This window comes from Macaca thibetana, chromosome 6 (genome assembly GCF_024542745.1).
Source record: "Macaca thibetana thibetana isolate TM-01 chromosome 6, ASM2454274v1, whole genome shotgun sequence".
Lineage (NCBI taxonomy): Eukaryota > Metazoa > Chordata > Mammalia > Primates > Cercopithecidae > Macaca > Macaca thibetana.
The window spans coordinates 101,811,628-101,835,026 of record NC_065583.1 but is presented as its reverse complement, the minus strand read 5'-3'; the positions used below and the strand labels follow the sequence as shown (position 1 = coordinate 101,835,026).

At 41.1% G+C, this 23,399-nt stretch overlaps 2 protein-coding genes across 8 annotated transcripts in view; both read left to right on the top strand.

Annotated features, from left to right (window-relative positions):
• TENT2 (terminal nucleotidyltransferase 2) overlaps positions 1-3,501 on the top strand; it is a 73,743-nt gene extending 70,242 nt beyond the window's left edge. For all 7 annotated transcript variants that reach the window (XM_050795679.1, XM_050795681.1, XM_050795677.1 and 4 more), the window contains one exon: positions 2,043-3,501. In XM_050795679.1, coding sequence (XP_050651636.1) covers positions 2,043-2,117 — 75 coding nt within the window. In that variant the 3' untranslated portion in view covers positions 2,118-3,501. The remainder of the gene's footprint in view (positions 1-2,042) is intronic.
• A 3,187-nt stretch (positions 3,502-6,688) lies between these two features.
• CMYA5 (cardiomyopathy associated 5) overlaps positions 6,689-23,399 on the top strand; it is a 104,315-nt gene continuing 87,604 nt past the window's right edge. Inside the window, exon 1 of the mRNA XM_050795626.1 lies at positions 6,689-6,918. Coding sequence (XP_050651583.1) covers positions 6,770-6,918 — 149 coding nt within the window. The 5' untranslated portion in view covers positions 6,689-6,769. The remainder of the gene's footprint in view (positions 6,919-23,399) is intronic.

Genomic DNA, 23,399 nt, shown 5'->3' with positions numbered 1-23,399 from the left:
TTTGTTTATATTTTGGAAAGTTAAAATTTATGTATGTGTCTGTGTCTATAGTATGAATTTATTCATCAGTGATGTTGCTAGATGTGGTCTTAATCTTCAAGGACTTCCACAACACATTGTAGTATTGAGACATGGAGGGGAGGGAAAGCTTCGTAGAAGAAAAAGATGAGAAAACTGCAAAGATCATTTTAGAGGCATACTTTTTCATTATCTAGACGTACAAGTGGACTTTGTTTTAATGATAATGTAAAATACAAGTATTGAGGCATGAATATCACTGGAGCGCAGGAGTTCGGGGCTGCAGTGGGCTATTATCAAGTTGCTGCACTTCAAGCCTAGACAACAGAGTGAGAGACTCCACCTCTTAAAAAAAAAAAAAAATGAATAAAAATAATGGCCAGGTGCAGTGGTTCACACCTGTAATCCAAACACTTTGTGAGGCCAAGGCAGGAGGATTGCTTGAGGCCAGGAGTTTAAGACCAGCCTGGGCAACGCATAGCAAGACATAGTTCACACACACGACATAGTTAACACACACACGCACCCCACTCCACCCCACCCCTGGGTGTAGTGTTATGCACCTGTGTCTTAGCTACTGGGGATGCTGAGTAGGGAGAAAGGTCTTGAGCCCAGGATGTTGAAGGTGCAGTAAGCTGTGATTGTGCCACTGCACTCCAGCCTGAGCATGAGTAATAGAGTGAGACCCTGTTTCAAATAAATAAATAGATAAAATATAAGTATTCTATTACAAGCTATCCTTCAAATGAGACTTTCTTAATTTGGCAACCAGAATAGAAAATTTGTCCTATAGAAATTCTTTAATTTTAAAACAAATATTCAAGAGAGAATATTTTGGTCTGTCAGATTAAATTGAGAACTCAAAAATAGCAATGCTACATTGGTGTTCTTATTGATGAGTGAGCTTTCATTTAGGATTGTTTAGTTGTAAAACCAGTACTTTTAGACAATTGAATAATTGACATGAGACTAGAATACAAAGATCTGCAGTCACCAAGTAGTGAGACAGATTTTTAGCTTGTTAACAAGTTTCTTTTCTTCTTATCCATTCAAATCACTGTTATTTTCCAGAGGCATACATAAAGTACCTTATTGTAAATTTACTTTCTCCTTCGTAAATACTATATATATTTTTTTGAGACAGGGTCTTGCTCTATTACCCAGACTCATGCAGCCTCAATCTCCTGGGCTCAATGATCCTCCCACCTCAGACTCGTGAGTGCTGGGACTATAGGCGTGTGCCACCATACCCAGCCAATTTTTGTATTGTTTGTATAGACAGGGTTTCACCATGTTGCCCAGGTTGGCCTTGAGCTCCTGGGCTCAAGTGATCTGCCCACCTCAGCCTCCCAGAATTCTGGCATTACAGGCATGAGACACTGTACCCAGTCCCATAAATATTATTTTTAATGGAAAAAGCTAGTGAAGATGTAAGACAGTCAATCAAATAATTGAAATAATCCTCCCTTCTCAAATCCAAAGTTTTTGTTTGCTATTTTTTGATCGAATTAATCTGTGAATAAATATTGTCAGTTGTCTCTTTCAGTACCACCTTTGTGCCCATTTCTTTATTAATGAATTGGAACCATAAAAATACAGAGTTTTTAAATAACATTTTATTTTCTGATGACAGAAATAATACTTATACTGTGTTAAAAACTTGGAAAATAAAAACTCAAAGAACCAGCCTGGGCAATACAATGAGACCTCTCGTCTCTACAAAAAAATTTAAAAATTAGCTGAGCGTGGTGGCACACGCCTGTAATCCCAGCTACTCAGGAGGCCGAGGTGGGGGAATCTCTTGAGCCTGGAAGATGGAAGTTGTAGTGAGCCGAGACTGCACCACTGCACTCCAGCTTGGGTGGCAGAGCGAGACCTTATCTCAAAAAAAGAAAAAACTCAAGGAAAAAACTATTCAAAATTTTACCACCTAGAGAGAACAACTGTTAACATTCTTTTAAACTTTCAGTCTTTTGTTCTGCATAAATTTCAGGTTTTAAGAATGATTTTTCTTTCTCTCCCAGTCATGGCACAGATTGAAAAACAAGAGAGATTTGAACAGTATACTACCTGTAAGAGCTGCTGTCCTGAAAAGATAACTGGCCTCTATTTCTTAATAAATTCTTCCAAGAAATAAAGAACAATAGTTTCATCGTAATACATTATGTTTACCTCCATCATAATTGCTTTTTTCATAGTTCTTGTTTTCATTTTTTATTTTTAAAAAGACATATAAAGATTGCATATTTTATTATGACATTTCCTAATAAAACCCTTTGATTTAAAAATAAAAATGTATTTTTGAAAATGTTTACATTGATGATTAGTAATATTATGGCATGCGTTTTCAGGTGATCAGATAAAATATATTTTGCGAAATTACCTGAACAAATAAAAAGTTTTTGATACAACTTCAATTAATTGTAACACATGCTAATCCTGAAGAGATGTGTGGAATTTTGGAAGGGGTCTAATTCATACATGCTTAAAGTCTAACCTACATTAGATAGTTTGTTGTCAAAGTCTGTTCTAGTAAAGTGAAGATTCAAGTCAGTTGTTCAGTTACTTGAAGCAAAACGAAATCATTTCAGTCAAATCACTGCAGAGTCATGAAATACTGAACAGTTGCCTTAAGTCTTTGCTTTGCTTGACTCACTGGGATAGACTGAGGCTTTGGGTGTGTCTGTATTAGCATTTCATTAGTACTTCACATGCTTTTGATGTACTCTTGAGATTGCTTTAAATTTTGTATTGAAACAACAATACATTTTGCACTGTAGTAATAGGAGCACTAACTCTTAAAACAGTTAGTGAATTGTTTTAAAGAATCAGTTCAGTGTAGACATTTTGCAAAGATTGTTTCCTGTGCTTTATGATAGCTTAGTACAATGTGCACTTCTGCTTTACTTGCCGTTTTCCTGCTCTATTTTCTCTGTGACATGAAGCAACAGAAACTGAGAGATCAAAGTTAAGATTATATCCTGTTTGTAGTATCAGATATTTTTCTGTGTACAATTATAGGATTGTAATCTAAACTGGAATTTTTAGACAGTAAGCCACTACAAAATGTTTTAGATATGACACAATAAAATTGTTATAAATAAAAGCTTAATATTTGTAAAAAATCTCTTTTTTAGTATTTCTTTTTTTACATGAAAGAAGTAGTGGTGGCTGCTAAACAAAAAAAGCTACAGTGTTTATTAAGGTTGTTTTTGATTTATGTAAATATTTGTAAATTGGTCAGTGCCTGTAAATTTAAATATAAAAAGTAATCTTGAAAACAGTTTTAACTTTTTCAAAAGGACTATGTCCAACATTTTTTAGACCTGCTGTAGTACAGTTTGTACCTCTAACGTATTTTTTTTTTCGCAGACCAAATGCCAAAACTTTTGCTTTTCTTTGACTTGTAAAAGGTGCACATTTTCATTTTCTTCTTTAAGTTCAAATTTTTGTACGTCAAATGCAATAAAATTTATATATGGACATTGTCGAGGTGGTTTTTTTTTTCTGTGAAAGTCTTTGCTTTTGAGATGAGACTGAGGCTGTAGTTATCATCTAGAACTGAACTAAATCTACTTATTAGCCAGCTAACCACATCAATATCTTATGTCTCTGGCATTATGAGGAATGAAAGTTTACACATAGTGTTTTAGATTCCTGATGTGTAACACTTTTTATGCATTTGAGCTTTTCATATTTTGGCGGGGGGGAGTTTTTCCTAAAATTTACATTGTGCATCTCTTAATGAGAACGTACTGAGTAGAGTTAATATTCTAGTGATGACTGGGTAATCATTATAAGCATTAGTCTTAGTACTATTCATTAATACTGTGCAACTTTCAGGGATGGGTAAGTATGTACCCTCTGCCTCTACAGTATTATGACATTTCCTAATAAAACCCCAGAATTTACCATGTTGTGGACTCCCTCACTGTCACTGTTTTCTCAGTTTTCAATGGCCCCACCCTTACTGCTGCTGCTTTTCACTTGTTTTACTATGAAAAACAGATCAAGAAGTCACTAAACCTAGACTCAATTCTAAATCAGTAGACTGAGGCCTAAAATTATGCACATGTGACTGGCCAAATATGTCAGATAAGTGAACTGTTAATATATGAGAGAATTTTCTAGACTTTTAAGTTACTAATCTCATTTGTTTGATGAGTACTAAATTATTTTCTGTTTGTGTTGATCTGTCCATTCCTGTACGTAGTTGTCCCTCAGTATATTGAGGGATTGGTTCCAGGCCACCCCCATCCTCTTCAGATACCAAAATCCACAGATGCTCAAGTCCCTTATAAAAAATGATATAATTTGCATATATCCTACACACATTGTCCTGTATACTTTAAATCATCTCTAAATTACCTGATATCTAATACAATGTAAATGCTATGTAAATAGTTATTATACTGTATTGTTTAGGGAATAATAATGACAAGAAAAAAAAGTCTATGCCTGTTTAGTACAGATGCAACCATTCTTCCTCCCTCTCCTACCCCCCACCCCAAATATTTTTCATCCTTGGTTGAATTCACAAATCCTTTATGGATACGGAGGGCTGACTGTATTTGCATATGTTGTTAAAGTGGTGTTTAAAATGTGCAATCTGTACTACAATTCTAAATTTTGGATTGATTTGAACTAGGATCTTTGCAAATCTCATAGACATTAATGTTTGTAAGAAATTTTTAATTAAATGATGGAAGGAACATAGAATGGCTACCTGTGGTTTTGATTAGTGTGTAACAGATTCTCACAGCTGCGATTGAATTCCTTTTGTCCTGGATGAGCATGGTCATTTGGGATTACTGATAGTAAAGTCTAGTTGGTGTTAAGAGAATAAATATTGCTGATGCTAAATCTGGTTTAGTGAACTGTGGGTCTTGACTCTGCTGTTTTCCCTCCTTATGTCCCACTAGCTGATGTATCTGTACTGTAATTCAAAGATTTACAGTTCATTAGCTACAGACATATGCATAGCAACTAGTGTAACTGGTGAATAATCCCCAGCTTACAGTCACATTTAACAACTCTGTGACTTGCTATAATTAAAAATAAATGTTAACTTCTAGCCATCAAATCATTCTTATAAAATGGGTATCTTTATTGTAAAGATACCTCAATTTGTACAGTCAGCAGGTCTGGTTCTGTTCTCTTCAGGGAGCATCCATTATGTGTACCTGCTGTGTGCTAGCTACTTTGCTAGTGTGTAGGCTTGTAAGGGATGGGAATGGTGGGACAAAGGTGAGTAGTAAACTTACAAAGTCTGCTGGGGAAGGAGATACAAACATAATCTGTATAGGATTATGTGGGAACCTGGAAGAGAGGTACAGAGTTTAACTTTGGGATTTCAGAGAAAGGTGGTATCTTGAATGATTGGTATCCTGGTAAAAATGGGATGAACCTTTGAGGCAGAAGGAATTGTGTAAATAAAGACACAGTGGAGTGACTTGACAATGTTGGGAACTCCTGACTTCTAAAGAGAGCTGACCAGGTGGGCGCGGGGGGCTCACACTTGTTAATTCCAGCACTTTGGGAGGCTGAGGTTGGCGGATCACCTGAGGTCAGGAGTTCGAGACTAGGCTAGCCAACATGGTAAAACCCCGTCTCTACTAAAAATACAAAAATTAGCTAGGCATGGTGGTGGGTTCCTGTTATCCCACCTACTGGGAGGCTGAGGCAGGAGAATCGCTTGAACCCAGGAGGTGGAAGTTGCACCGAGCCAAGATCGCGCCATCGCACTCCAGCCTGGGAGACAAGAGCAAGATTGCGTCTCAAAAAATAAAAAAATAAAAATAAAAAACAGTGGACAGGTAAAACATGGCCAGTTAGGCAACCGTTACCTTTGTGAGGATGTTGGGGTTCAGGCTTTGAGCAGTGGGAAGCCATTGAGGGGTTTTAACCACAACTTGATCCGGGGAAAGGTTTGGGGCCTTTGGGCCAGTTTCAGACAAAACTTAGCTTTTTGCTAACGTGGGGGAAATTGCTCCTCCTCAAGGTTTAAGATGAGTGGAGATGAAGTTTCCTGGCTCAATAACGGGGACCACTGAGCAAGAAAATATACAGTATATTGACTTGCGATATAAAGGGAGCCGGGACGGAACAATGGTTCAAAACTGGGCTTTTGAGCAGGGCCGCTTTGTTTCTCATTGGGTCACTTTACTAGCAATGAGAGCCTGAGCTGCTGGAGCTCTTCGGAGCCTCAGTTTCCTCATCTGGGAAACCAGCACTACAGTAAAACCTTCTACAGGTACCACCGCAGAATCGAGGTAATGAAAGCGAGACTCTCAACAGAGTGCCTGGTAGTTAAGTGCCCCGTTCAGGATGTAGTTATTGTTTGGGATAAAGGGTCCAAAAAGTAGTTCAAAACCGAAAAGACTCACTCTGGAGGAAATAGAGACGGGGCTAGGTTGTCTTTCCTCCTTTGAACCCCCTGGTGCAGCCGGAGCCCGCGCCCCTTAAAATGATCTCCAGTTGTCCGAAAGGCCCTCCAGGGATCTGGCGAAACGGGGGCGGGGGAGGGCTCGGGGAAGAAGAGAAGCTGAGCCCGGGCCCCAGAAGCTTGGTGGCGAAACTTTGACGCCTTCTATTTAAAGTCGCGGGGCTCGCCCGCCCCCGGCGCCTGGAACCCGAGCCGCCCCCGCAGGGGCAGGGCTGGGAGGGCAGGGGCCAGAGCAGTCGGAGGGAGAACACCAGGCGCGGCGCGGGCGGCTCCGGCTCCGACTCCGGCCCCGGCCCGGGAGAGGCGATGGCGAGCCGCGATAGCAACCACGCTGGCGAGAGCTTTCTCGGCTCCGACGGGGACGAGGAGGCGACCCGGGAGCTGGAGACAGAGGAGGAGTCGGAGGGCGAGGAGGACGAGACGGCGGCGGAGTCGGAGGAGGAGCCCGACGCCAGGTAGCGCGAGCCTCTCTCCTCGGCCCAGGGCCTGCAGGGCAGCTAGCAGCTCCCTTGCTTGTTTGCTTTAAGTTTTTAAGCTCTGGGGTTCGTTTCCGTCGAGCTAGGCACTTACTCTCTGGGTGCACTGCCGTTTAAAAGAACTTGAAGGTGAAGGTGCTCGCTGTCAGCTGGAGTGACAGGCCCGCCTGCAGCAGAGTTCATTACCCCCGCCCCCAGCTCCTTGTGACTCGCTGCTCTTGTTTATTCCTGAGGATTTACTTAGGTCCTGCCTAACTGCCGAAATGTGCTGGAACGCGTACATCTGGCCCAAGGCACAGGAACAATCGCTAAATCCTGAGCTAGAGAAGGGGGTGGGGTGGAGGCGGTGAAGGCGCACTGGTACCTTCAGATGAATGGCGGTCTCCCCGGCGGCCTAGCACTGGACTAGGCTGCAATAAGGTGACCTTATTTTGATACAAAGGCCCATACATTCTTTGGGGGAAAAGAAGCATGAGTTTCAGTAATCCCTGTTCTTCAAGTCCTGCTTCTTTTTTCCTGGTCCCATGTATCAGTTTCCGTGAATGTGATGAAGTAAAATACTATGTAAAAAAGATGCGCCTCCCACCCTTCGATCTCCCACCCTCCGTCCCTTTCTTTAAGAAGGCCCTAAAATGAGAATAATAGAAATCGTCTAATCTCTATTTGGATTTGCTTCTACCTTCACTGGTTCTCCTTGAGTATGTGTTTTGGGTTTTTTCCCTGACTGTGCGTCAGTCAGTGATGTCTCTTCTTCAGTCTGTTGGTAACAGTGGAAAGGTTTTGAAGGTGGCAGGTGGGTGTGTACCATTTCAGAACGCCCAGCTTACCTAATCAAAGCCAGCAAAGCCGATGTTGAAGAAGTAGCCCATAGAGTGGCATTGGGGAGGATGGACGGTCAGGCAAGAAGTCCTGAATGCATGTCACATGTTTACCAAGCAACTACCAAGTGGGAAGCAAGCACAGTCCCTGGCCTCAAGGACTTTGTGGAAAAAGTTCCCCTAACTTTTTCCCCTATGGGGAAACGTTTCCCTAACATGGGGAGCGTGAGGCTATATAGAGGTGGAGGGAAGGACGGTGGGTACTGTGCAAGGGCAGAAGAGGGAGTGTTGGGCTGGAGCTGCCTTGAAGTAGTGGGCAGGGACTACAAACAGGAAGAGCAGAGGAGAAGGCACCTGTAGGGAGTGGATCAGGGAGCAGGGGACCTGTGATCCCTTGGCAGTGTTGAGAAGGGGAAGTCTGTCAACCCCAGCTTTTATAACCTTTCCCTTACTGTTGTCTGGGATCCTCATATCCTTGCCCAACCACATTTACAACCAAGAGAATCTGAAAACTCATTTACACTAAAATGTGAGCAGCTGACAATTCACCACTTTGGGGTTGTATTGCCATTTGACAAAGGTCAAGGCCTTCAGAAAAGGATGTGATTTGTCTGCAGTAAACTTCAGCCTGCTCTGACTACAGACAGTAAGGTGGACACCAGGTAAAGAGGTCAGAATAAATAGAGTGGAGGGAAACATGAGGGAATATGGAAAATGGAGGCCTGGAAAAAGCATCCAATTTATTTTTTATTAGATGACAAGGGTAACAGGAAGTCAGCAAAACTTCTGGATTTAGGAAAAGCACATGTTGACAAAAAAGCGTCAAACTGTAAAATATTTGAAGAGATTGATTCTGAAGTCAACTATGAGTGACCAGTGGCCTGTGACACAGCCTGCAGGATATCCTGAGAACATGTGGCCAGGTGGTTGAGGGACAGCTTAATTTTACACATTTTAGGGAGACATGGGACCTCAATCAAATACATGTAAGATGTACATTGGTTTGGTCCAGAAAGGTGGGAAAACTGAAGGGAGTGGGGGCTTCTAGATTATAGGTAGGTTTAAGTTTTTTCTGATTGGCAATTGGTTGAAAGCGTTAAGTTATTCTCTTAAGACTTGGAATCAGTGGAAAGGAAAGTCTGGGTTATGATAAGGGGATGTTGGGACCAAAGTTTTGTCATGCAGATGAAGCCTCCAGGTAGCCGGCTTGAGAGAGAATAGATTGTAAATGTTTCTTATCAGACTGAAAGAGTTGTTCTATCAGTAAGTCCAAAAGGGAGGGGGATGTAGTGAGGCATGTTCCATCTCCCCACCCATCATGGCCTGAGTGAGTTTTTCAGGTTAGCTTTGGAATGCCCTTGCTGAAAGGAGGGGTCCGTTCAGACGGTCAGGGGGCTTAGAATTTTATTTTTGGTTTACAAATCTTTATTTTTAAAAATTCAAAAGGCACAAAGTAATCTGTAAACTTTCCTTTACCCTTTCAGGTATGATATATAATTATCTACAGTAATCTTTCTGAATTGAGGAAAAATTCCCTTTAATTATAAAATGCTTTTGTCGTGCAGGAAAGCTCATCATTTACATACACCAACATGTATATTGGATCAGAGAACTATCCTGATATATCATCCAGTGATATGAATGTGACATATAGCATCAAGAGGCCTGATTGTGAATCCTGTTAGTTGTTCCATAATGGGCAAATTCTGTCCTCTTTGAGCCCAATTTCCTCATCTGTAAAATAATAAGAATTCCTAATTCATCAGGTTGTCTTAAGGATTGCATAAATTATGTGAATGTGTGGAGGAGTGCTTGGTTCTTAGTAGCTTCCCATTAAGCTTTAGCTTCCCATTAAGCTTCCCATTAAGAATAGTTTCATCTATTCCATCAGATGAGTCATTATTAGCAGGAAGGCTCTACCTTCTGCCCACTGTTCATCCATGAAGGGAGAGATGGTCTCAGCTTTCAGTATAAATAATGATCCTATTTCACTTTGTATTTATTCATTCACTAAACATTCATGGAGTGCCTACTATTAGTATTTGCCATAGACAATGCAAGGTGCTGGGGATACAAAAATAACTAAGAATCCATTACCATCCTGTAATCCATTACCATCAATGTAAACTAGAATGTTTACATTCTAGTTGGGGAAACAGAAAAACATAATTATGTCGTTAGCTGTTAGAAGAGATTTAAGGAAGAAAAGGTGTGTATGAGGCACCTCAAAGTCTTGGGATCCATACTACCTGGAAGGGTTGGAGAAGGCTTCATCATTGCAGCGGTGTTTTGAATCATAATAAAATGCCTCACAGTGCTTGTAGTTTGTGGATATCAAAAAAGATTTTTATGTTTCTAAAACTTCACCAGAGAACTTTTGTGAAAGGCAGATTATAAAACCCACAGGATTTTAGAGCTAGCTTTAGAAGTATCTGTTCCCAACCGATCTGACTTTAGGTTCAGAAACTGAGTGTCAGGAGTCGTTTGTTCAAAGTCACACCTTTTTTTTTTTTTTTTTTTTTTTTTTTTTTTTTTTTTTTTTGAGGCAGGGTCTCACTCTCGTTGTCCAGACTGGAGTGCAGTGGCATGATCATGGCTCACTGCAGCCTTGACTACCCAGGCTCAGGTGATCCTCCCACCTCAGCCTCCTGAGTAGCTGGGACTACAGCTGTGCATCACCAGGCCTGGCTAATTTTTTGTGTTTTTATAAGAGACAGGGTTTTGCCATGTTGCCCAGGCTGGTCTTGAACTCCTTGGCCCAAGCAATCCATCTGCCTCAGCCTCCCAAAGTGCTGAGATTATAGGCATGAGCCACCGTGCCCGGTCTGTCACAGAATTTTTTGGAGTAGAATTAGGGGTAGACCCCAGGTGTCTGGACTCCAGTTTAATGTTCATTAATTTATTCATTTGGCAGATATTTATTGAACTCCTACAATGTGCCAAAAACTTCCTAGGCACAAGGAATACAGCTGTGAACAAAATGAATAAGGTCTCTGCCCTGTTAAAACTCACTCCAGTTTGGGGAGACAAAAAATAAAACATATAGTATGTCAAGTGGTAATACATTATGAGGACAAAACAGCAGGATAAACGGGTGGGATGTATTTGAATGAGGTGGTAAAGAAAGCCTCTCTGATGAGGTGACATTTGAGCAGATACTGAAGGAATGAGTTTCTAGGCAAAGGGAAGACCAGGTGCAAAGGCACTGAGGCAGGGATATGTGTCTTATTTGAGGAGCACAAGGAGGTCGGGATGCTGGAACAGAGTAAGGTAAGGGGGCAAGTGGTCAGAGTCGAGGCTGAGAGATAGTTGGGTTGCAGATCATGTACGGCTTTGTAGCCCATGGTAAGGACTTTAAATTTTATTCTGAATAAAATTGGAAGCTATGTTCTGTCTACTATACCAGTCTGGATAAAAACAAACAAACACACACACAAAAAACAAGGAAAGCACAGTGATTGCAATATTCCTTTAAATAATAAGCACCTATACATTTGTATTTTCATTTTACTAATATTTATTAAACACCATGTGCCAAACACTATGTTAAATGTTTTAAACTCATGGTTTCCTGTATAGAGAGGAGACAGAAGTAAATACAACTGTTATTTTTGTATTTATCTTGCTGTAGACCAGTGAAAGCCAACTCTTTCAGCCTTTCCCACAGATCACTTAGAAACTTTTCAGCATTTTTATTTTGGGTCATTCTCTGTTGATCAATTTTCGTTTCTCTATTTAAGCACAGAGGATTTTTGCTACAGCAATACCCAAAACTTAAAAATCACCTTCAATTGCAGCTTTGCCAGTGCTTCTATAAAACAGGTCTGTCTAAGCTGACAGAATTAAAATTATTAGTGACATTCACATTTAACGAGTCCTTGTAGGAAATCAACCTTTTGGAAGGTGCAGGGAATTTGTAAATGGTTTTCGTTATCAGTACAGAGCACTCTGTTTCCATGTATCTATTTATATAGTGTCTCCCACAGATGTGCTTACCTAGGTGTTTTGACAAGTGTGCTATTTGAGCCAGCCTTCTTCTGAGGTCAGTGGAAAGAGCTCAGAATGGGAGGGGTGACTGCTCAGGATGCCAGAGGCTGAGGGAGGATAGAAGATAACATAGTCACTTGTAGCCAGAAACTGAAGAGCTATTTAAGTGTTGGCTGCATGGATATTACATGTCCTTGGTAGGACTTTGACTCAACGAAGAGTCAAACACAGCAAGAGTTGGAATTATCATTATTTTTTCTTTAAAAAGGCAAACTTACTAAAAAATGTAGGACATACTGATAAAATTTTACACAAAAAAAGTCTGTATTCCCTGGATATTCTGAAAACAGGCTTAATGAAAACCTAATCTTCTTTAGTCATTAAGCCAAATTCCCCTTCCAACCAACATGACTTCAGAGAATCAAGTACAAGAGACAGGTTGTGGCTGTACATGAACATAACCTTTGATTTAGTCCAGCATTAGCCTATAGAAATATAAGGTGAGCCACATATTTAATTTTAAATTTTCTAATAGCCACATTTTAAAAAGTAGAAAGAAACAAGTAACATGAATTTTAGTAATCATTTAACCCAATATCCAAAGTATTACCATTTCAACATGTAATCAGTGAAAAACTTTTTAGAGATATCTTACACTATTTTGTACTAAGTCTCTGAAATTTGATGTTTTTTAAATACTTATAGCACGTCTCAATTCATCCTAACTAATCACATTTCGAGTGCTTCATAGCCACATGTGGCTAGTGGCTATCATACTGGACAATGCAGGTCTGATAATACCTAGAAATCTGCTAGCTTCATTGGAATCGGGAGAACTGCTGCGTTGGTAGTAAGTTCTATATGCCAGGCCCTGTGCTGGATACCAGGGACACAAAGAGGATTGGATGACATGGTTGTTTTCCCTCAAGCAGCTCAGTCTGGTGAGTGGAAGCGGTTAATTTCAATGTAATATCATAAGCACTACACTAAGGATATTAACAGAGGAATATCCAAAGACATTCTTCCTAAAATGAGATTTAGAAAGATTTCTGTAGAGTGACACTGCAGTTGGGCAGAAAGATATTCCAGGCACAATATGTGGTTAGGTATTCCTTTAGTTTCTGGTTCCAGCTCTTGTGCTGCTAATGACTGCTCTGTCTAAACTTTCTTGTTATTATCCAGAATCATCTCAGGATTTTTTAGGGTTGAGAATATTTGTTGATTGGATAAGTGAATGGTGTGAATGAATAAATGAATAAATGAATAAATGAGTGTGTGAGTCAAGGGCAAGTCTTCCCGACTTCTACAAGAAGCAAGTTGAGTTGGAATATTGAACTTGTAAGATCAGGTAAGACTTTTGTTGGTTGTTGGCAGTTCATTTACCAGGGATTGATAATGCCCAGTGACTCTGGAAAGACAGTAGCTTGGAGGGAACAGTGACAAGTACTGAAGGATTGTTCAATTAAAGTGTCTGCAGTCATCAGTGCCCCCTTCTGTCACTTGTCAGAAAGTCACCCCCAGACCGATCCTTCAGCCAGATCATAGATGGAAAAATAAGAATAGACTTTGCTTTTTGCTCAGAGAAAATTTTTCTGTTAAGACAACCAAAGTGGATTCAGTTCCAAAATTCTTCAGCCTAATCTGATAAAGTCCAAGATATGTGGGAAGATTAATTGATGCTACTGTTCAGTCCACCAAACTAAATGCTCAGAGCCCTCTCAGGGAGCTGTTAATGTGTTTTCTTCATGTAAGTATGCCTCCTTTTAAGAAAAATTCACTTGCAAGATTGAAATTTACATTCACTGTTGTATACCATAAATATATACAATTTTGATTTAAAAAAACGTAGAGAAATTTACATTCATTACAAATTTCCTCCTAATGGCTGATTTCACAAGGGCACTTAAATTGTTGATTTATAAATAAAATTAATTTCTTCCATTTAAAGAAATGTTTTTATTGGCCAGGCGCGGTGGCTCATGCCTATAATCCCAGCAGTTTGGGAGGCCGAGATGGGCGGATCACCTGAGGTCAGGAGTTCGAGACCAGCCTGGCCAACATGGTGAAACCCCATCTCTACTAAAAATACAAAAATTAGCCGGGCGTGGTGGTGCATGCCTGTAATCCCAGCTACTTAGGAGGCTGAGGCAGGAGAATCACTTGAACCCGGGAGGTGGAGGTTGCAGTGAGCTGACGCCACGCCTTTGCACTCCAGCCTGGGCAAAGAGAGCAAAACTCCGTCTCAAAAACAAAACAAAACAAAACAAAAAACAATGTATTTACTGTAAGAAAAGAGACTTATTCATTCAAAAGATATTTACTGTGGGCCTATTGTGTGCCAGGCAATATAAACATGGAGTGAACAAAACAGGTAAAGTTATTAATCATCAAAGTTTAGCCTCTGGGAAGGACAGGTATTAAATAAATAATCTCTTAAGTAATTAGCTAAAGCAAATGCATTGGTACAATGAATTGGACCTTGGGAGCTGAGGTAGGCGCCTGCTAGGACCCTTAAGTCCCAGTCTCTGAAGCCTCCTTGCTCATTCCCTGGGAGTTTTCAGTGAGCCTCTGGTCCCTCTTGTTAGTCCTTCTCCATCTGCCTACAACGAAAGGTTTCACTGTCCTGTAATGAGAGTCTGGCAAGACAGCCTGGCTGCTGATGACTCTTATCCTAGAAGGGACTTCAGACGTCATCTCCCTTACCCTCATGCTTCTGATGAGTGAACAGAGGCCCAGATAAGAGGAGGGAAACCACTTAGTCAAGGAACATCTAATCTCTTCCAAGCACTATCACTTGTTATTTTGAGTGATTTTTACAATAGCTGTGTGATATAGGCATTGTTTTCATTCCCATACTGAGTAATTTACCTAATTTCAGACAGCTGGTAAGTAGCACAGCTAGGATTCTAACCCCAGTCTACTGGCAGGGCCCGTGCTGGAGCCATCATCAGTTCAGTGCTCACCTCAAGATTACATAATATGTATATTACACACACCTGTTTTTATTAGCCAATTTATTTCTTTTATATTTGAGTACAACTTTGCTGTTTTTAAATAATCATTTCAATTCAAACTTTTTTAAAGGCAAAAGCATCAAAGACTCAAAAAATCTGCATAGTAGCTAATCTTGACCAGCATCTTAGCAATATTAAGTTTCCTGATGTGTAATAATGAGAGTAGATCTTATGTTTAAAAATAGATATTAGGCAATCCAGTGTGATTGCATTTTCATAAGGCCAAAGATAGTAGCACCAAAATAACTTCCTTATATGCTGTATGGGATCATGTAACAAACTTGCAACAGTTATTTACCATAATATGTATAAAATTCAGATTCTCTGTTTAAAAGACAATTCATATTAGTTTTGGGGTCATGAACTTTGAAGTTTTCCTATTTATTTATTTTTTCTCAAGAGGGCATGAGAAGAGATTGAGACAACTGACTTCAGCTCTTAGAATTTTGGGAGCTCCAAGAAGAGCTTCAATAAATCCCCTAGTCATCCATCACTATTTTGGGCATAAATCAGGTTACACTGCATTAAAAAAAAAAAACACAAAAAAACAAACACCTGATAGAACTGAGAAGACCAAGATTATCATCCTGGCTGTGCCACTTACTACGTGACGTGGGGCAGGATACTTTGCCTCTCTGTGTCTTTACCACAACTTGTCCACTTTCTCCCTGACTGGCCCCTGTCTACCTCTCAGCTCATCTCATGCCACTGCATTTTCACTACACTCCAGCCAGCCGGCTAATGAGCCTGTTCCTCCATCCAGGTCTTTGCTCTTGCTGTCTGCTCTCTCTGGAATGCTTCTTTAAATCCACTATTCAGGTTTTGGTGCAAATGACACTTTCTTAAAGAGGCTTTCCTCAACTGCCCTGCCGCATGGGCTTAGTTCACTCCCTTCATGTCTTTCACGGTCACATTATTCATTATTTCACATTGCTCTTCATAGCACCTATCGTTATCTGAAATTTATTTGTTATTGCCACCACCAGAATAGAAACTCCATGAGGGGAGGGGCCTTGCTTCTCTGTTGCATTGTCAACAGCTAGAACACAGTGCCTGCTACACAGTAGGCCTAATAAATGGTGGTTGTGGCCAGACACGGTGGCTCAAGCCTGTAATCCCAGCACTTTGGGAGGCCGAGGCAGGTAGAGCACTTGAAATCAGGAGTTCGAGACCGGCCTGGAGAACATGGTGAAACCCCATGTTTACTAAACATACAAAAATTAGCTGGGTGTGGTGGCGGGCACCTGTAATCCCAGCTACTCGGGAGGCTGGGGCAGGAGAATCGCTTGAACCCAGGAGGAAGAGGTTGCAGTGAGCTGAGATGGCGCCACTGTACTCCAGCCTGGGTGACAGAGTGAAACTCCGTCTCAAACAACAACAGAAGAAAGAGAGAGAGAGAGAGAGGGAGGGAGGGAGGGAGAGAGAGGGAGGGGGGGAGAGAGAGAGAGAGAGAGAGAGAGAGAGAAAGAGATGTTGAATGCATGAGTAGTTGGGGTTCACCATAACATTTTATCCCTAGGATCTCAGTTCCTTCTGTCTGATGCACACCACTCGTATTACCACCCTCCTAACAAATTGTCTTGTTGTTTATTATACTCATGCCAGGATAATAAAAGGCATGGAGAATGAAAACCGAGCAGTGGTCATTGATCTGGCAAAATGCAAGTCCATAGAGAGAGATGAATAACTAATGGAAATGCAGACAGCTTTGAAAGGGTTAATAGTTTAAGCCTATCAGCATCTGCTTTAGATTGAATTCATTTTTAATAAGTCCTTTCAAATACAGGATCTAGGTTACTCTCCTGGGAGAAGAGGATACTAGAAAGTGGAAAGAGGGAAGTGGGTGCCTAGAAGAGGAGAGGGCACCCAGAGCGCACTGGGTGCTACAGTTGTGCCTCAGTCTGTCCTGCTCACAGGAGTGAACCGAGGGTATCACCCAGGAAACCACAGAAAACTGGCTACAAACTCTTGGCCTCAGTCACTGATAACTGCAGGAGGGGGTGACATTCTTATTTCCCTGACTCCTCAGAGAATCCGATACAGAAGGGGAAGAGAAGCATGGACAGAGTTAACCGTATTGACATATAAACTAGAACTGCCTGAAAACCAAACGTGGAGTTAAAGCATCGACAGAGTTAGGACCCCAAGTGCATTTACATACTTGACTCCTTGGAAGAAAATTCTAGTGGAGTCCCTGGACACCATCCTAGGTGGGCAGGGAGATGCAGGGTAATACAGCCTTTGTGGCTGGAGTGCCAAGCCCGAGAGAGGAATGCTGGCATCTGAATATCAGACCTTATTATCTGAATAACTGACTGGAATCAGTGGTCTACTTTACCTTAGAGGAAAATGGCAAGAAACAGCAACCACTCTTAGATTTTTCTTTCTCTTTCTGTTCCAGTTGATACTTGCTGCTCAACCTGCTACAGTTTCACTTGTCAATCTCATAAGTTTCCTTTGACTGAGTTTGCATAGTTTAACACTTTAGAATCATGAATTCAGAAACCCAGGCTTCAGTGACAACACTGCCACCGAACAGGTTTCATTTTGCTAGGAAAGCCTTATGTAAGTTATTTTCTCTAGGTGAGGGATGCTACCTTGGGTTCCAGAATCTTCACCAGTTAGGGTTTGGATTTGCAATAGAAGTAAACTGTGATCAATTTAAGCAGAAAATTGGGTGGTAGCTCATAAATCATGGGAAGGTTGGAGAACTAGGCATTAAACAGGAACAGCCCCTCAAACTATGCCCCGAAACTGCTCTGATGAATTATTTCAACTCAATTATAAAAAGACAACCCAATTTAAAAATAGGCAAAGGATCTGAGTAGAAGTTCTCTAAAGAAAATATGCAGATGTCCGGTGAGCACATGAAAAGGTGGTCAACATCATTATCCATCAGATAAATGCCAGTTAAAACTACAGCAAAACCTAAGTGTCTAGTAATGGATGAGTGGATAAGGAAAATGGGATATATAGACAAAATGGAATATTATTCTACTATAGAAACAATGAAATTCTGTCATTTGCAGTGATGTGGATGGATCTGGAGATCATTATGTTAAGGGATATAAGCCAAGCACAGATAGACAAATATCACATGTTCTCACTCATTGGGAGCTAAAAAAGATCTCGTGAAGATAGAGAGTAGATTGGTGGTTACTTCAGGCCAGGAAGGGTAGCGGGGAGGGAGGAATGAAGAGAGATTGATTAATGGGTACAAATACATACTTAGGGCTGGGCGCAGTGGCTCACACCTGTAATCCCAACACTTTGGGAGGCTGAGGCAAGCAGATCACTTGAGGCCAGGAGTTCAAGACCAACCTGGCCAACATAGTGAAACCCCATTTCTAGTAAAAATACAAAAAAAAAAAAAAAAAAAAAAATTAGCTGGGTGTGGTAGTGCATGCCTGTAGTCCCAGCTGCTCAGACAGGAGAATCACTTGAACCTAGCAGGTAGAGGTTGCAGTGAGTCGGGACTGCGCCACTGCACTTCAGAGCAAGACTCTGTCTCAAACAAACAAACATACACTTAGAAGAAATAATACCTGGTGTTTGATAGATCAGTAGCGTGATTGTAGTTAACATTAATTGACTGTACATTTCAAAATGTGTAGAAGAAAATAAATCAAATGTTCCTAGGGTAAAGAAAAAATAAATGTTTAAGGTAATGGATATCCTAATTACCCTGACTGGATTATATAAATGTCTCAAATGATGACATATACTGAGAAAATATGTACAACTATTACATATCAATAAAAATAAATTAATTAAAATCTCACACACAAATAAAACCACAATAAGATACCACTTCATACTTTCTAAGATGGCAAAGACAGATGTTGGGAGAGGATGTGGAAGCATCAGAATCCTCATATAACACTGGTAGGAATGTAAAATGTTACAACCACTTTAGAAAACAGTCTGGCAGTTTCTCAAACAGTTAAACATAGGCTTACCATATGAGTCAGCAATTCCACTCCTAGGTATGTACTCGAGAGAAATGAACACATCTGTCCACTTAAAAATCTGTACATTAATATTTATAGCAGCATTATTCATAATAGCCAATAAATGGAAACAACCCAAATGTCCATTAAGTAATGAAGACATAAAGAGGCTGGGTGCGGTGACTCACACCTGTAATCCCAGCACTTTGGGAGGCCAAGGTGGGCGGATCATGAGGTCAGGAGATCGAGACCATCCTGGCTAACATGGTGAAACCCTGTCTCTACTAAAAATAAAAAACATTAGGCGGGCATGGTGGCTGTACTCCTACCTGTAGTGGTGGCTGCAGTCCCAGGCACCTGTAGTCCCACCTACTTGGGAGGCTGAGGCAGGAGAATGGCATGAACCCGGGAGGTGGAGCTTGCAGTGAGCTGAGATCTTGCCACTGCACTCCAGTCTGGGTGACAGAGTGAGGCTCTGTTTCAAAAAAAAAAAGAGATAAAATGTGGGTGGGGTGCAGTGGCTCACACCTGTAATCCCAACCAATACTTTGGGAGGCCAAGGCAGGAGGATCATTTCCATCTGAGTAACATGGTGAGACCCTGTTTCTACAAAAAAATTTAAAAATTATCTGAGCATGGTATAGTTCTAGCTATTCTGGAGTCTGAAATGGGAAGGTTGCTTAGGACCAGAAGTTTGAGGCTACGGCGAGCTATGATCTGCCACTGTACTCTAGCCTGGGCAACAGAGCAAGACCCTGTCTCAAAAAAAAGTGTTATATTCATACAATGGAATATTATTTGGCCATAAAAAGGAATGAAGTACTGATATATACTATAACATGAATGGACCCTGAAAACTTTATGCTTAGTGAATAAGTCGGACACAAAGAAACACATATTGTATGGTTTCATTTATATGGAATGTCCAGAATAGGCAAATCTTCAGAGACCCAGAGTAGATTTGTGTTTGCCTAGAGCTGGAAGGGAGATGTGGAAGGGATTAGGGGTGATGCTTTAGGGGAATGGGGTGTCTTTTGGGGGTGATGAAAATGTGCTAAAATTATCTGTGGTGATGATCACACAACTCTGTAAATATACTAAAAGCCATTGACTGGTACACTTTAAAAGGGTGAATTTTATAGTATGTGAATTATACCACAATAAAGCAGTTTTTAAAAAATCATCCGGTGAGTAAACTGTTGCCATGGCTGGGGCACTAGATGTCACAATTTATGCTATTGCCACATCCACACCAGCAGTTCCATATTGCAGCAACTGGGACTCCTGCTACTGCCAGGAGAACAAGGAGCTACACATCTGTTTGTTTCCTCAGTAGCTCTCGAGTCAGTCTAAAAACGGACGTGAAGGTCATCACTAGGAGAGTATCTAGTGCTGTCAGTTCTGTCTCCTCAGGACCCCCAAGGTGGGGAATCCACCAAGTGGGAAGAGAGAGAATTTGCTCAACTGTCTTTTTGGATGTCAGATGTCTGCTGGATCAGCAAGGGGCCCCGGGCTAGGCTGTTCTTCAGATTTTGTTACCTGACCCTCAGATCATTTAACACAGGATGCAGTATATTTTGCTATTTCTGTGGATGTACAACACTTTGTTTAAGCAATAGAATAAATTGGTTAATATTTCCCAAGGAAATTGAATTGAAAACACAACATAGATCAGTGAACGGATAAAACCATATGAGGTTGAAGTTTTCCCCCATTAAATACCAGCTGAATCTGAGTATTCACTGTTTATTCCAGCATGGACATTCCATTTTACAGTAAGAACAAAGAAGCCTTTCACTCTGGCCTCGATATGACCTGTCTTACACACCTTGCTATTTCTGCTTCGGGGTTTCAAAACTCCTTTGAAATCCTGTCACTGTTTGCTATTATCAGGAAGTTAATTCCTTCTAAAGCCTTTTGGTCTGTATGCCTAGGGTAATCCTCCTTTGGAGAATTGTCACCATCTCACAGGTGGGCTATAATAGAGTGTATGTATGACCCTGGTTGGGGGGGAAATCAGATTCTAGTAGTGTCAGATTTTCTTCTCTGGTAAGTTGGAAATGGAGGCAGAGATTCTCTTTAGTTAGCTTTAGAAAAGGGGCTTGGAGGACGTTTCTCAACTTTTTGGAGATCTGGTCAACTTTATTTTGATCTTTTCTTGAAAATTATTAATTTTTCTATCAGTCAAAAAATATTCTAGGGCCGAAAATGGTGGCACATGCCTGTAATCCCAACACTGAAAGGCTGAGGCAGAAGGATCGATGAAGCCCAGGAGTTTGAGGCCAGCCTTGTCAACATAGGGAGAGCCTGTCTCTACAAAAAATTAGCCTGGGATGGTGGTGCACGCCTGTAGTCCCGGCTACTTGGGAAGCTGAGGTGGGAGGATCGCTTGAACCCACAGGTCAAGGCTGCAGTGAGCTGTGATTGCACCAGCTTGGGCAGCAAAATGAGACTGTGTTTAAAAAAAAAAAATTCTAAAGGTACATCTGTGAAACTGTCCAAACTGCCCAAGATGCGGTAAAGAAGAATATTAGCTAAAATTGCTGAGCATAATTTGGTGTCTAAGATGGTGTCCAGGAAAAAAAAAAAAAAAAGATATTTAATGCTAAATAAAAACAATCTGTCAAGGCAGGAATCCCAGAGTGTAGAAGGGTGGGGAGGTGACAATCCGTAGGGAAAGGGTGTGACCCCCACTGTGGGTCTGAATGCTGTATCACACTCAAGTGTGTTTCTAAAACCCTAAAACAGTTCGCCCAAAGTGAGAGCAACCAGAATTCTATGATCATACCCTGTGTTCAAGGGTCTGAAAGCCATTTCAACTGGTCCTATCACCCAGGAGAAGCTCCATCCTTTATCAAAGCAAATCATGCCAACAAGGAGAAGTTTTCCTACCCCTTTATTTTAATTCTCTTGGATATAGAGATTAGAAGAGGGAAAAGCAATAAAATAACTTTTCTGAAAGCCGGGAGTCCCTGCCTTTGTTCTTGGTTGATCTCTTAATCTCTTTGGGAAATAATTTTCTGTTACTGAGGGTGCCATTTGGGGACAGCCATGTTGAGAGAGAGAGAGAGAGAGAGAGAAAATACTTGCAGAGACAAGGAGAGACCAGAGCCAAATTGACACATCAGAGGTAGAGTAGCTCCCTTGACTCCTGATGGTTTTCCTGCTTCCCCTTCACTGGGAGGCCTGGATATACCTCTGGCCTCTGGATCCTATGAGAAGTCTCTATTTCTTTAAAATAAAGACCCTCTATTTAAGCTAGCCTAAAAGAGTTTCTTTCTTATCACCACAAGTGCCTTAACCCCTTCTTAACATTTCTAACAGCTTTAAAAAAATTTTCTCCTGGCCGGGTGCAGTGGCTCAAGCCTGTAATCTCAGCATTTTGGGAGGCTGAGGTAGGCGGATCATGAAGTCAGGAATTCAAGACCAGCCTGGCCAATATGGTGAAACCCCGTCTCTACTAAAAATACAAGAATTAGTGGGGCGTGGTGGCACACGCCTGTAGTCCCAGCTACTCAGGAGGCTAAGGCAGGAGAATTGCTTGAACCTGGGAGGCAGAGGCTGCAGTGAGGCGAATCGTGCCAGTGCACTCCAGCCTGGGTGATAGAGCAAGACTCAGTCCTGATAAGATAAGATAAGGTAAGATAAGATAAGATAAGATAAGATGAAGAATTTTTCTCTTGCAGGCCTTGGCAACACATGTGTTCTAACCCAGAGCTAGCCAAAAGAACCCCCTAAAACTGGAGTTATGCCCTACATGTCCAGAAATACTATATATATATATTTTTTTTTTTACAATCAGGAATGTTTTGGACATCAATAACCCCAACGGTGAAACCCAAAGCTACCATTAGCCCTTAATCACCACAACATGCCTGCAGAAAATTTTTTAAAATCTGCTTCAGATTTGAAAGAACTTTTATTTCCCAACCACACATCTTCCCATTGCAAGTATTTTAAACTTGATTGAACAGAGTTACAGACCTGACGAAAGGTCTATAGTGACCTAAGACCAACTTAAGCATATACCATCCAGGAGCTGGTAGAGAAAAGGTCTTGATCAATCTCAGTTTGATCTCACAAATCAGAGTCTAGGACTTTCTTTCAATCTCTACTGGAGTTCTCTTGGAGAACTGAATGCTAGCAGTTCTCTGGAATACACCGTTGATAGCCACTTGATCTCTTTGAACCTCAGACTCTGAAAGAAGTAGTTACTGCTACCTGCTTCACAGGTACATGTTGGGGTAAATGAGAATGGAGATGCACAGGGACATCATATGTTCCTGGCACAGAGTGGGACATGGGCGAGTGTCAGTTTCCTCTTCTGTCCCTTCCCCATCATCTACTAGTACCCTGAACATGAGTTGTTTCCTAGGTTCATGTTGCCATTTCTAGCAATGCTATTCGTCAGCCAGCACTCCTTACCCTGCATCCTTAGTTGAGCTGCACTCCTAGATGCACAAATAACTCTTCTTGGTTTTTTTGCTTTGTTTTAATTTTAAATCAAAACTAGGTGTGAACTCCAGTGTGGACTGCACCTATCCTCACTGGTGTCTTTTCTCTAATTTTCTTGGTATGGCTTGTCAGAAAATGTTAAAGCTTTCTTGTTAGTATTTGAATACATTTCAGGGTCCTAAATGACGAGGGTTAAAGCTCCACTGCAAGAATTGTCATCTTTGAACAGAATAGGG